The following is a 15,149-nucleotide window of genomic DNA, read 5'->3' as shown; positions in this document are numbered from 1 at the left end:
TGAAAAAGATTAAACTGTGAGTAACAGACAAACTAATTAAAAGAATCAAACTTAATATTTATTTAAAATAGCAAAGCGAAATCCAAACAATGAATCATTAAGAAAAATCTTCGTACGGTACAAAAATATCCTGCAGTTTGATATAAATCAAACAAAACAAAATTATTCCAGGGAATTGTCTTAAAATTCCAAAGGCAACAGTAAAACGACGTGTAAAGTTGTAAATGAATTTACTGGTCAAGCGGCTAAAGGGAGAGAAATATATGCGCTTGAAATAAATAATGTTATTGAACGAGATCCTTTCATTGTAGCCAATGAGTTTAATACATATTTTTTGGAGGTTATTAGAGATTTGATTTCTTTAGAGGAAAACTATGTTGATAACTTCAACATATACATTTTTTAAAGAACAAAATTGAGTTATCGCCTATGTTCTTTGAACTTGTTTTAATGTATAAGCTGGAAAAGTTTCATTGAAAAATATTAAATCTCCTGGAATTGGTTTAAGTACTAACCTAATTAAAAATATATTTCCAAAGATTTCAAACATTCTTTTATTTTTAATACATTTAAGTTTAACAAGAGTCATTTTTCCAAATCAATTGAAGGAAGCAGTTGTGGTTCCTTTACATAAAAAAGGCCCAACTACCCAGCAACTATAGTCCTGTAACCCATCTCTCGACCTTTTTCCAAAAGATTTGAAAAAGTCGAAAAACGGAGACTTGTTAAATATCTTTCAAAAACTGGGTTCTTAAGTAATAATCAGTTTGGGTTCAGAAGCAGGTTTAGTGAATCAGCATTGTTACATTTATGAGCAAGGTAGAGGATGGGATGAATGATAATAAAAAGTAAGTGGGATATATTTGGATATAAAGCAAGCCTTTGATATTGTAAGTCATGAAATATTATTAAATATAATGTATAATTGTGGAATTAGAAGTGTTGTGTATGACTGATTTTGCAGCTATTTAAAATCCAGAAAGTAGAGGGTTAGAATAAATGGATTTTTGAGTTATTTTAGGGAAATTGAGCACGGAGTCCCACAGGGATCGGTTCTGGGTCCGATTTTGTTTTTGATTTACATAAATGATCTTGCATACTGTATAAATTACTTATACGCTTTGTTCACATTTACCACAAACATATCATTGAAATAACCACCTGTTACTGATATTTTAATCTATTAGAAATATGTAAATAACATATTTATTGCTATTTTAATTTCACTTCATAATATAAAACATAACGGAAGCAAATACTACACTTCAGTTCGTTATTAGGCTCAAAAGGTAGTATTGGGTTAAAAAATACTACCACAAAATTTCAGATATATTAGAAAATAGTGTATTGAAAACAAAATACATTTTAAAGAATTAGTCTTATTGTATTGTTGTAATTTTTTAGGTTAAATCATTGTTAGAATAATAATGAAAGATAATGATTTTGTTGTGCAGGCATCAACAGTCCCTAGCCCTCTGCACTCTGGAAGCCATGCTCCGGTCCGCCCAGTCAAAACACTTCCTGCCCCCCTCCCAACTGCCCTCAGTTCCCCACAGATTGGTCTGGGCGAGATATCGGAGGAAGGTTCTGCCAAGCCCAGTGGCACACCACGCTTCACTGCATATGAACAGAGAAGAACAAAGTTTCGTAAGACACGTACAGCCTCATGTAGTTCTTCAGATGCCAGCGATGAAGACTCGGAGGGAAGAAAGAAGCGAGGAAGTACAAAGTCATTACACCGTGGGAGAGATCCTCAAGATCCTGGAGGGAGCGGAGGATCAGGAGGTACTGGAGGAGCTCCACCTCCTGGAGGCGGGTCCACAGGAGGAACTGGAAACTTTCCATCACAGAGCAAGGGACTCGGTGGAGCTGGTGGTACTCAGGGCAGTTCTACTCAGGGGCACAGACAGTGTCTGAATGGTCGACACCGGCGACGGGCAGGCGAGACCCGGCTAAGAGAGAGCCAGAGTCTGAACAGGATTACAGAGGTGCAAGAGGCGGACCCCCCTGCCTCTCCTAAACTCCCTCCGAGCCCTGTGAAGGCTTCAGACTCCACTGAGGTGCGGAAACACCAGTCGAAGCGCAATGCCCTGATCGGTCGATACCTCAGCCTGCAGAGGAAGGTATAATATCTAGTTCTAAATACCTCTTAGTTTTACCTACCATGTAAAGAGATTCCATTATTGTAGTTATAATGATCATCTGAGAGGTGATTAAATATCAAAGAATACAAGTAAAAAAGTGCTGGTTAACTTGTAATATGTAGTATTACAACTCACTAGATAGAGTATTTAACTCTTGCTGGAGGACAACTGGTGTTCTAGCCTCAGCAGTAATTATCGTGTGTTGCAGCTGTGCTTGCCACTGTGGGGACGAGGAAGACTGTACAAGACTGGAGGCAAGGATATCAACCAGAACCTTGGGTCTGCGGCTGTTGCTGTGGCTGCATCCATTGGCATGTGTCACCTCCACACGGGAGAGCAGGACAAGTGCTGCAACCTCTGCTGACATAACATTAATGGTTAGTGTCGTATTGTTGAGAATTCATTGTGTAAAAATTCTGCTCTGGCTTCATATTAGAATTCTTGGCTGTACAAAACTAATTGGTTAGTTTACATAGAAATATAACTTTAGAATAAATTTATGGAGAAAAACTAATACAAGTTGTAGTAAAAATCTTTGGAGTTAAAATAGTTTTGAGTTAATTTTCATTAACCCTACAAGCGGTGGGAAGGTTAGACTTTTTTACTCAAAATGTTATTTGCCAGTGGTAAGGTCGGAAATTTCTGAACTAACATCACTTTGAAAATAGTAACTTTTTCTATTAAGGCAATGTAAAATCTATAAATATATGTATCAGTAATTGGCTAAACCATAGTTTTATACTATCTACAATCTTAAATGTTCCGTATAAAAACACATAATTTGTTCAATGGTTGTAAATATTTTGTGAAAAGCTGCAATCATGTCGGCAGCTTCACAACTTCGCTGAAACTTTTACATTGATTTTAACAATATTTTCTCTAAATGTTCATATTACATCATTACATCATTAGAAAGACAAATCATTTTTTTTTAATATTTTAATTATACTTCATTATTAGATAAACAATTATTATAATGTGTAAATAGAATTATTGTGGAATCTGGTATGAAAATCACAACAAAAACATCTACAGAAAAGAAGGTACATGTACTATATTCCTTTTTAACAATACATTTTTCATATATGGATATTCTTAGTTTATCCTAAACAATTCAATTGTCTTTTAACCCATTGCAGGCGAAAGACGCGTGCTACATAAGATGTCTTACTGTCACAAATTCAAACTTTTTGGTTCCAGTTAGGCGTGCCTCTTATTTGGCATACACTGTATAAATGTGCAACAGTTTGTCATTCTAATTATTGACTCATCTATATAAATTGGATGTTATGGAATGAAGTACTATATTCATTGCATTATAAAGTGGTATACTTTATGCCAAGGTTCATATACGGGAGTGTCCCTTTCAGCAGCTGTTCCTGAGTTCAAGAGAAACCAAATCAGTTGAAATTTTCTAAGAAGTATAATGTCAGAATAAAATGCCATTCATTGTTTTGGATCTGTGTCCCTATAATTCACATTGTTGTTATGAAAGATTAGGCCCATATTTATAATTATTGATATCAGCTTTTTAATGTCAGAAACATAACATCAAACCAGTTCTGTAACCTGCTGGGCATTTACTAAACACCACACATTTTTTTTTCAATTTGTTTATGAGCATAAATATTTGTATGTCTGACAATCATTTCCCAAACAGATCTGGTAAGAAACAAATAAAAATAATGCAATGGTGAAGCATTTTTGGGGGAATAGTTTCTTTTGCCAAGCAAAGAAGCTCTTACTTTGAACACAAGACCTTTTTTCATATTTGGGTGGAGCAATTTTTTCTATTGAGTTCTTTAAATGGTTGACTTCTATGTGCAGTGTTCCTTGGCCTAGGTATTGCAGTACTAGGACTGGCAACATTACCGGTACGTGATGTGGTTAGGCCTAATGAGTTTTATTATATATTTTAGCCTACCGCCTCATCTACGGAAAGTGAAGGCTGTATTATTTTTGCCCCATCCGAGTATTTATTGCGAATTGGGAACATATTCTTTATCACTACTTGAAGTCAAACCCAAAAGGAAGGTTCATCATCACTATGTTCTTACTTAATATTTAAATTAGAAAAATCATTGTCACTTATGTTCTATTGAATAAATTCTCGAATATCACTAGAGCGATCGTGACAGTTACAATCCATTGTCTTAATAAACTATAATAGCTCATCAAAACACATGTTTACAACAGCACCAAAGCACATAAATACTATTCATAAATAAGAATAACATTTTATTGGTAGAAGAATTAAAAACAACCGTGTGAACCAGCTGATTTCTCGCAATGTACACATCAGTACTCAGAGAACGTAAGAAATAGTTCAGAGATTGCAAAATGTATAGACATGTAACGGAACATGAAAATGATCAGAAAGTTTATTATTGAGATAAAGTGAATATTTCTCTCTCTATTAGTATCAATTTTTGATAGCTTTCGAGCATATTTTAAAGACTTGATAAAAAAAATGTAGGGTGTGTCAAGAGACCCAATTTCGGATGCTTTCATGTAGAATAGAACTAAAGTGCCCAATATCAGGTTTCTGCCAGTTACAGGGTTAAATAAGTTTAAAGTTTTAATTTTGCAGCTTTATCCTAAATGGTTGTAATATTTTCATTTTTAGTTAAAAATTTAATGCTGGGTATTTTAATGTTTAATTAAAATTCATTAAACCCCCATAGTGCTGGACTGTACAGTATTTGCAAGTATTTGGATCAACAGATTTTTATAATTCAGTTTTTTTTCTTGGCTATAAATTGAATGTCATATATTCCTACTTTTTTAAATTTGGGGAAAATTACATTACAAAAAAGTTTATAAAAGTCATGCTTGAACCAAATTTTATTTATCTATAATTTTTAGGTTTTTTTTAGTTCTATTATGTAAAAAATAAATACCATCTACTATTTCCTGCAACTAAAAAATATGGTATTGTAATGCTTTTGAGGGTTTTCTTTACAATACATGGTTTGGATAAAAATATTGTAAAATACCTATCCAGTTGATTTTTATACTTTTATTATTTAATTCAGAATAATACATATAATGAGAAAAGAACATTGAGTTGTACATTTCTTTTTCATATATACGTATGTACATTGTAAAGAATTTTGTTACAAATTGTAAGGTGTAAATACAAATATTGTGTCTTGTTTCTCATAACATTTTATGTTTGAATTAACTTTAGCTAAGTACAGTATTTTGTAGATTTAAAATAATTTTACCATGTAAGAGACCATGAAAATCTGTGTAATTTTTATATATAATACACATTTCTGTAATAAAATAAATTTGTAATTGTAATATAAATACACTGTTGGATGTTGTTATCGCTACTATCCCGCCTACTGCTAAAGAAAGATGTGCAATAGATAATTTTGAATGTGCTGAAAGACTACTATTGTTATCAACAATATTTTCTTCACTCATTTTATAACTACTTCCAATAAAAGTTTGCCACTACAATAAGAGATATATTAAAAATACTGAAACAGAGTTTCTAAAAACCTTTGTTGATGAGCAATAGTCAGATTTAAAAGTAATACGATTTTCATTTGAAAGAATTTAGTCAGAATATTGTTAAGTTCAAATAATATAATAATAGTAATCATTCACTTATGTCAAGTGTGTCATAAGAAAAGTGCTGTTCAACACAGTGAGTTGCAGATTGAAGAAGAAGAAAATCAATACAATACTAATCTACCAAACATATCATTAAAAGATGACCAAAATTTTAAAAACACTAATCATCAAGATAGTCAATTCTGGCACTTTAGTACCATCAACACTCAAAAGATGAAAGTAAGCTTTTTTTGGAGTAAAAAAATATACAAATTTTTATTTTCCCCAAAATTGCCATTTGACTCTAAAAAAACTTTGTTTCATCACCTTGGATGATAAAAAAGTCACTTGCAGGCACTGATTGTTTAAATTAGTTTTTATTCTTGTTTTCAGATTGAGTGGTGACTGAGTACAGTTCACGTGGGGCTTCGCTGCGGGTCAGTCGACCGTCCCGGCGTTTATCTGCACTGTCACTGCTGCCAACCAAACAAAATCAAACTAATTCCAAAGTCAACTGTCGTAGTAAGTCAGCACCAAAGCAATAATCGCTGGCATTTCTTTTTTTCTGTTTAAATCCACAATTTGATATCAGCCCATACTCAATCGTCTTAAGCGTTTACAGAACCAAAGCTCTTGCATAATTTTAAGGTTTAATACTGCTTTAAAATTATTGTCTAAGTAATTTATTAATGTTATTTAATAATGTTAAGTCTAATGTAAATTATGTGTACATGTTATTTTAATTTGTTTGTTATGTTTTTTAATAGTTTACATCCTCAAGTACCATTATGGGTATTTTAAAGTTTTTTTATATACTTTAGATTTTAGTAATTGTGTGTACTGTAAATTTCATGAGGTGTTTTAGTCCATGTACTGTGTGAGTCTATAAAATGGTTTGCAACAGTTTTCATTCTTAACAAGTTTTGGCTTGACATAAACACTTTTTAAAAGCATTATTCAAAACTCTAAAGATTGATTATCCTATGTTGTAAAAGATTGGGATATTTTAAAATACCTTATAACATTATTCTTTTTAAATTATCTACTTAATTCCTAGTCTTGAAATATAGTTAATTGAATGTACCTGTTAAAATTTAAACTTAAAGTGCAATAGTTTACAATAATGACACTTTTAAAATAGAATAGCTTTATTTATTTTTGTTAATATAAACTATTAATAAGAAAGATAGAAAATGTTTTATTATTTAATAATGGCTGAATATTATCACGTATTTTGTAAACTTTAAAACATCTTTTTTGCTTAAATTCTTCAACTGGTTAGGCCTATGTGATGATTAAAGTTGATGACATATGTTTTGGGAGAATTCAGTATTAACTAAGGCCTTTGTAATTTTAATTACTTACAGATGGATGATTAAAATAATCAATATAACATATTGCCGGACTTTAATTAAGGTACAAACATTCAATGTGAAACAATATTTCTTTATTTTCATATTCATTAAGAACAGAACTAGCATTAATACATTCATGTTAAAATCTGTAATTCTTTAGCTATGGCATTACATTCTTCAAAGCTGAAAACAGTTTTTGACTAGCTACTTGAATATTTTTCCTTTTGAGTCCTGCGGTTTAAGTTTTTCAGTTCTTTAGCAATCATGTTTTAGATCCTAGCTCCAGTATAATATAGTTTCTTGGCTTGTTGTAGGGTTATTTTATTAACTGGCTGGTTCAAATTATTGCTGTTTTTTTATGTTCATGAATATTGCTTTTCCTTGCAAGATATCTTTAGGGCACATACTATTACAGTAATGTAATTCGACACTACTGTCCAATGACGGACCCAAGTTTTAGGAAGTCTATCTGCAGCTGTCTCGGAGATCTAAGTTAGTCATGATGCATACTGCACACATCTGCATAACTAATACTTGTTTGAGATTGATTATGGAAAATCCTCTCCAAAGCACTAATTTAAAGCGAACATGCCGTTTTGAGATTATTTTATTAAATTTTACTATCTATATGAATTAATTATAAATTTAAAATTCAATTATTTCGCCAAAGAGGTCTTGTTCTGAAAAATTTAACTGTTATTTGACACTTATTAATATTTTTAAAAGTTTAATATTTGAGATTTTTCAAAGATTTGAAGAGGAAGAGGGGATTGCATACTCGTAACTACTTCTCCAAATGCCAGTGTTCATTTCAATTAATACCTTTTTGTTAGTTATAAACAAACTTGTAATTCAAATTTGAGATGGTATACAGTATCATCTATATTATTCTTCAAATGATTTGTGTTAATGGGTAATAATCAGAAATAGGTTTAATTCAAATTAATTTTGGATATTTTTATTTACAACTTATTCAATCAAACCCTAAGTAAAACAGCAATTTATAAAATTTTAAATCCTGAAAAACGTGAATTGTTGAGAAATATCTGCTCTGAAACTAGGAAAACTATAATTAGTTTATAGAAAATGACAATGACGTAAAGATGCTTTTATAAAGGAACCAAATAAACTTTTCAGACCATGATTTTGAAATGCTTAAAAAAGTTTGTTTGCGACATGTTTGCTGCCAAACTCCGATTCTCTCCCTCCTTTCTTCCTGTGACAAACCCCCTAGCCAAGAAGGCTATCAGTGTCACCAACCATCACAACAATGAGACAACCTTAAGTCATGTTTAGTTTTTATTTGAAATAATCACCAGAACTAATTACCACTGTAAAGCTTCTTTATTCCTGTCCTCGAAATGTTTGTTATTACACTATTGTTAATATAACCGTGAAACTAATTTTTTGTAACAGAGTAAACTTCGCTTGCATCATATTGCCATAGTTACCAGAACTAATTATAAAGCTTAACATCTAATTTTTTTTGTTCACACCGTGTCAAAATATTGTTTACTTAAATACATTCTTGAAATATTTCGGCTTCATCTTTAGTCAACAGATGTTTAAACTGAAACATTTTCTATTTAACATCTGTTGAATGAATGTGGCTCTCCACAGCGAGGCTTAAATATTTCAAGAATGTAATTGTGTAAGCAACGTTTTGTGTGGTGTGAACTGGAAAACTTAGATGTTAGTCATGAAACTGGCTGCATGAGCTTAAGAACTAAGAATATAAAGTTTCTGTATTCCTGTTCTCAAAACTTCTGTTGTCACATTATTGATAGTATAACAATTGAAATGATTGTGCAACAGTGTAAACTACACTCAAAATCCTGTTCTTTACCATCTAAAGCGCATTATGTGACTGTGGGGCTTGGTAATGTAGATGCAGTTGAAAAATATGTTTAATTTAATGTGTGTATTCAAAATATTTTAATTGAGTAATATCAGTTTTAAATCAAATTCAGACAGTTCTTTTTATAGGAGCTTACTTTTTTTTCTTTTTTTTTTTGACTAAGCTACAAGATTTTCCAGATTAATAAAATTCACCAAGCTTTATTGAGTTCAAATTTATTCAAGCTCTTTGAATATAATAATTATTGTATACTACCTATCTATCAGTTTTGTTTATCATCATAGATTGTACTGGAATATCATGAATTTTTGTCTGTTATTCCGTGCTTTTCAATATTTCAAAATAATAAATAAATACGCCAGTTGCCTTTTGTAAAAAATAATTTGCATTTGAATTATTCCATTTCTTTGTACAGAATGTCCTCCAAAAAAGTATGTGAATTTTATTTTCCACTGCTCCACAAATCATTCCACAAACTTCTTAATCCATGTAACAAAATATGTCTGTAAGAAATTTTATTGTGATGCTTACAGAAATAGAATACAGCTGAAAGAAATATAGTGGAAAAGTACAGTGCTTTTTTGTTTTATTTTTTAATACATTTTTTATTGATACAAATCTATTTAAAGCAAACTAATATGTAAATAGAAATTAACATGTGATAAAAAATTAATTAAATTCAGAAAGCTCTCTGTGTTCAATGTTGGAAAACTTCAAAATATTTCAGATCTACGTATAGACTAGTCAGCTATTGCAGTAAACATATGAGTGCACGAGGATTCAGGAATACTTTTAGGTAGTGGGTTTGTTTCTATTACACAGAGATGAGTGCATATGATTTCGTCCAGGTCTCTTATCCATTAAATTATACCTACTACTTGCAGCATGCTTCACTATATAATCAAGAAATTATGCTTCATCTACGATTCATCATAACTTGTATTTTTAATACACTTTCATGGTCAAATTTGAAGTGTTTGAAGAGAGTCATATGCACTCTATTAACTTATTTTGAAAAGTTTCGAGTATTTCTGTATGTTGAACTTTGTATCATTCAAAATATGCATCATAGCTATACTATTGTGATCATTACTTATGTTAAAGTTTCTGATTTAGACTTCAATATTTTTCCAATCATTTGACTTTAATTCACATTATTTACTTGACTCTTAATTTTGATCATCTAAACTACTAACATAAAATACACAATATTTATTTCTTATGAGGAAATCTGTTTTTCTTTTAAATTGCATTCCTCTCTTCTTGTGGGAACTATTATCTTCTATTGTCCAAACTGTAACTTAAACTATTCATTAGAAACTTGCCTCGCTTGGTATATTTAAAATCTTTTCAGAATACTAAACAATTCATCCCAAATCATAGTAGACGTTATTTTTCTTTTGAAATAGTTTATAGCATTTAAAATAAATACAAATTTTTAATATATGCTAGTGGTTGCTTTTTATAGATATTTTTATAGTTGTTATTATTATTATTCGAATGAGTTACAAGTGAAGACTTCATAATACGTTTAAAATCTAGAAAGTAAGAGTTATCAACTATTTTATTGTCTTTAATTTTTCTTGTAAATGCATGTCAATTTCATACTGGAAAAGCAGTTATATTTGTAATTTACGAACTCAAAATCAAAATATATGATATAATAAAATTGTTTTACTTCTGCCATTGACATCTGTGACGGTTAAAGAGTATTATTTTTAATAACTCAATTTCTTTTTGCCAAAACTCGTGAAGAGAACTGTTTTGACTGATAATTGAAAATCTGCATAAGTTGTGACTTGTGGTTTTAAACTGTTTCTTTTAATAGTTTAAGATGTTTCATCTGAGAATAAACTAGTCATTTATGTTGTAGCACTGTTTTTATTTATCTTCTACTTAAGTTTGACAAAGAGACTATTTTAATCCACTATTTTATGAAATAATTTTGTTAGTGAATATTTAATTTTATTAAGGCATCTTTAGTTTATTGGACTCACATTAAACAATGATCTCTGGGTAATTGTAAGAACTTGTTTTAGTTTCTTTTTTACCCAATTTTGTTGTTTAATATATTGATTTTTTACACCAGTTAGTGTTATTAAAGAACTTCGTCTTGTTTCTTTACATTGATCTTATGTTCTTTATTTATTGTACAGTAATTTTATTTGATATTAATTGTAAACAATAAACTTGTTTAGTTATTGTTTATATTGTTTCTTTTCCTTTTCATTGGTTTAGTTTTAATTTATTTGTGTAGTATTAGATGTGATTCCAGTACTTTACCTATTATTTCTAACAATCTGATTTAATTTTTTATTGATACATTTTGCAATGTTGTTTTAATTAGATAGAAGAGGATAGCAAAGACAGATTTGTCCATACAAGATGTGAAGGGGCTTATAAACATAATGTTCATTTCAAAGTCTTGTAAGAATTGTTATACCTGCTAATGTTTGAACTTCTAGACAAGCAGATTAATGTAATTTCTGTTTGGAGATTTATGGACAGGTACTCGAGACACTGCTCTGGTGTACGTTTTGTTGCATCATGCCATCTCTACATGTCTCAGAATCTGTGGAAATTGATAATCCTCAGCAGGTAACAAGCTTGGAAAGTTTTTAGATCTAAGAGGGTTCCTTCTAGATACTGAAGGAGCTGTTGATACTACATCCTCTGTGATGGAAACAATCATAGATTAATGAATGAAAAACACACAAATTCAATGGATTGATATGAACTAGCAGAAGAGATTTAATGAATTACTGTAGAATGAAGCGTTGTTTAATCTAAAGCAATCAAGACCTCACCAATTAAAGAGAGATAAATTCATTCAAAATAGCGCTATAGTACCTCTGAATTTATTATAACGGCTGTATTGTAAAGGATTTTGAATAATTAGTACAAAGGTAGTCAGTCCATGAAAACCGGTGGGCACATATACTAATTTTGAGCTTCTTTTGGGGTTTTTTAAAATTTAAATATTGCGCTTTATAATCAAAAAGTTTTTTCTCTGTTTATAACAAATTGTCTTTGTTTGAAGGAAAGGAGAAGTATTATTTTCCCGATGCTAAGTTTTCTTTGTAATAATAAACTGGTTTATTTGCATTTTACCATTGCCAAACTAAAATAAAAATTTAGAGACACCACATGTGCATGTTATAATTTTACATTAACCTCCTCGGACCCAGCGTCCCCTATAGGGGACAATTTTTTAAAACGCTACAGTAAACGGTCTGTATGTAGTAGACATTTCCAGATAGTTCCAATTGTTTCCACTAGAGTTCACTTGCATGCAGAAATAGCCAGAATACTATTTCTGCTCAGTCATTGCTTTGTTTTGAGCATTGCAAGATGGCAGACGGACGAGATTACAGACTACCACGTACCTCTCAACGTAAGTATTATCTAATAATAAGTAATTGTTAATATTTAGACCTAATAAAAATTAGACATACTAAATAAGGTACGTGTTTCAACATGTGATTATTGGTTTTGAGTTTACCTTGTTATTTTAGCCTAGCCGGGCATGCAAAATTTGATGTCCCCTATGTGGGACATTGGGTCTCGGCCATGCCACATTTCTTAACATTTGAAAAATGAAAACTGAAACTAATGATAGAAATACTCGACATAACAGTAATGTACTGTTAAACAATAATTATTAACAATATAGTTAATTATTGTTTTTAACATTTAACATTTTTAGTGGTTGTATTTTCAATGGTTTACAGGGGGTTATTGAAATAATATTGTTTAGATAACTCGGTAACAACAATTTTTTTGCAGGAGTTTTGGATGAATTCTGCAATCGTCAGGGATTCAAATGTAGACGTTGGTCAAAGCAGGAGAAGAGATACATTGATGTGGATAGGCCGAACATAATTTTACAGTACAACGCCAAAATGGGTGGCGTCGACCTCTTTGATCGCATAATTTCTTACTACCGTCTATCAGCAAGAAAAAAAAAAATGGACAGAACGTCTGACTTTTCATATGATAGACTTTGTTGTTGCTTCCGGTTGGATAATGCGAAGGCGGTATGATAATGCTGAACAAACCCCAAAGAAGGATAGAATGGACTACCTCGAATACAGAACCGATCTAGCGTACCATCTGATTCACAACCAAACACCAGAGGAGGACATCGATAAAGTGGATATTTTACCACTTAACAAACCAGTACCGTAAAACAAAACACGTCAACATCCCTCTTGACATCCAAAGGAAGACCGCAGCGAAGCATATCCCCATGACACCAGACAACAAGGATCACCGCTGCAGATTTCCAGGTTGCGATTCAAAAAAAGCTAGGATGCAGTGCAGCACATGTAAGGTTTTCCTGTGCCTGAATAGGACAAGAACTGTTATAAAGTTTTCCATGAAATGTAGAGAACTAATGCAATATCCATTATTATCAACCTGTTTTATTTTGTAATAATGTTTATTGTTTCAGTTTGTATACCATTGATTTTTTTGAGGTTGGCCGGGACCCAATGTCCCTTATAGGGGACATGCTTGATTTCATACTGAGGCCTAAATAAAAATTTTGAAAAAAATAATATGAGTTTCTTGATTTATTTGCAACCAAAAAATCATATTAGTTTCAAAAAATTATTATTGGGGGATGTATGGGTCCGAGGAGGTTAGACATAATTCTACCCATTTAAGCTATCTTTGAATTTGTTAAAAAAAGCTTTAAACGTCACTTTAGGCATGTTATATAATTACAGAATGATTTTCATATATACTTAAATAATTTTTGTATCCTTCACATAATTATATGTATCTAAAATTAAAATATATAGTGTTTTGTAATTTATTCATGAAACCGAATTTCTTGATAAAAGGATGATATACAGCAATTTACATATTATATGGTTTTGTATGTTTAACAAATTATTTTAAAAAATTGCTTGCAGTGTGTGCAAAGCGGGACATTTCACAAGTTTAACATTGCTGTAGTACTAGAGTTAAGTATTAACTTTTAAATTAAACTTTTTTTTTTCAAAAATAAAATCAAACTAAAAATTTAACTTTCTTATAAAACTCAAATAAAATAAAAGTTTTCAATTGAACTCAAATTAAAATGTACCTTTCTCTATTATAAACGAGGCTGGATAAAACTGAAGTAAAAACTTTGTGAAAAATGTTTTGTACCACCTGTTGCTGTTGGTACGGACTCAAAGATCAAGTTGTGTGTGTCGGAGATTTTTATACTGACCCCTTCTCCTGACTAGCTTACTATTACCTTTGATTGGCCTCAAACTAAACAATCACGAGGCCAGAGAGACTCGTCAACGGTTATTCTGTCACCCCTATTGTAATCCCGTTATCAAAACCAACTACCAGAAAAACCTGCCACCTTACTTTATCACTCCTATTTTAAATGTAACATTTTTCATTTTTACGAGAAACACTAATAAACTGTTGTCTCTTAAAACTAAAACACATATTACCAACCTGTATTATATTTTTTTAACTGTTTTATTTTCTAAAGCAACAGTGCTGAACGAAGGCTACAGCAGATTTGACCTCTATAATTAATCCACCTAAGGTGTGAATCTGTAAATACATTTAGAAACCATGTTAAATCTTAAATAAGTATTAAATGTCTATTCAGAATAAAAGTGCAAGAATAAGAGTAGAATAAAATTGCTGCATTTTCTTTAATTACTATTTTATGTTTGTTAATATTAAAAATGGTATTATAGCATGATAACCAGTTTTAAAGTTGATTTAAACATAAAATTTTATATAAAGAATCAAATTATCTGGATCATTTAAAAATGCATGTACAACATTAGCATGCTGTACCGATGACTATTAACATGTTTGGGCAGTTTATAGACGCAATAAAAAGAGCAATGCTCCTAGGACTGAACTTCGGAGTACACCAGTAGCTATAGTTTTAATAAAACTGATTTTAACTCTACATCAGCATTAATCATTTGGGCATATTTCTGCCTGTTACGCAGGCAGTAGTTGAACAATTTAAGTGAAATATCTCTCAATAGGTTGCAAGGAAAGGGTAATGGTGTAAGTGTCAAAGCAGCCCTATCGTAAGTGTCCTATTGTCATAAAAAGTGCTAAAATAATTATTCTTTTTATCCAATGCAGAATTTTTATTAGTTTATCATTAAATTTAATACACCATCTTTTAAAAAACCATACTAACTATCAAAAGTAAGTAATTGATCTGATATAAATATTATGAACCATAAACAGGAT

General features: G+C 31.0%; 1 protein-coding gene across 1 annotated transcript in view; it reads left to right on the top strand.

Annotated features, from left to right (window-relative positions):
- LOC124354211 (SNF-related serine/threonine-protein kinase) overlaps positions 1–11,127 on the top strand; it is a 60,840-nt gene extending 49,713 nt beyond the window's left edge. The window contains exons 9-11 of the mRNA XM_046804497.1: positions 1,455–2,123; positions 2,353–2,521; positions 6,102–11,127. Of these exons, the coding sequence (XP_046660453.1) occupies positions 1,455–2,123; positions 2,353–2,508 (825 nt within the window). The 3' untranslated portion in view covers positions 2,509–2,521; positions 6,102–11,127. The remainder of the gene's footprint in view (positions 1–1,454; positions 2,124–2,352; positions 2,522–6,101) is intronic.
- The last annotated feature ends 4,022 nt before the right edge of the window (positions 11,128–15,149 follow it).

Source organism: Homalodisca vitripennis, chromosome 2, assembly GCF_021130785.1.
Source record: "Homalodisca vitripennis isolate AUS2020 chromosome 2, UT_GWSS_2.1, whole genome shotgun sequence".
Taxonomy (NCBI): domain Eukaryota; kingdom Metazoa; phylum Arthropoda; class Insecta; order Hemiptera; family Cicadellidae; genus Homalodisca; species Homalodisca vitripennis.
This window is presented reverse-complemented; position numbering and strand designations above follow the sequence as displayed.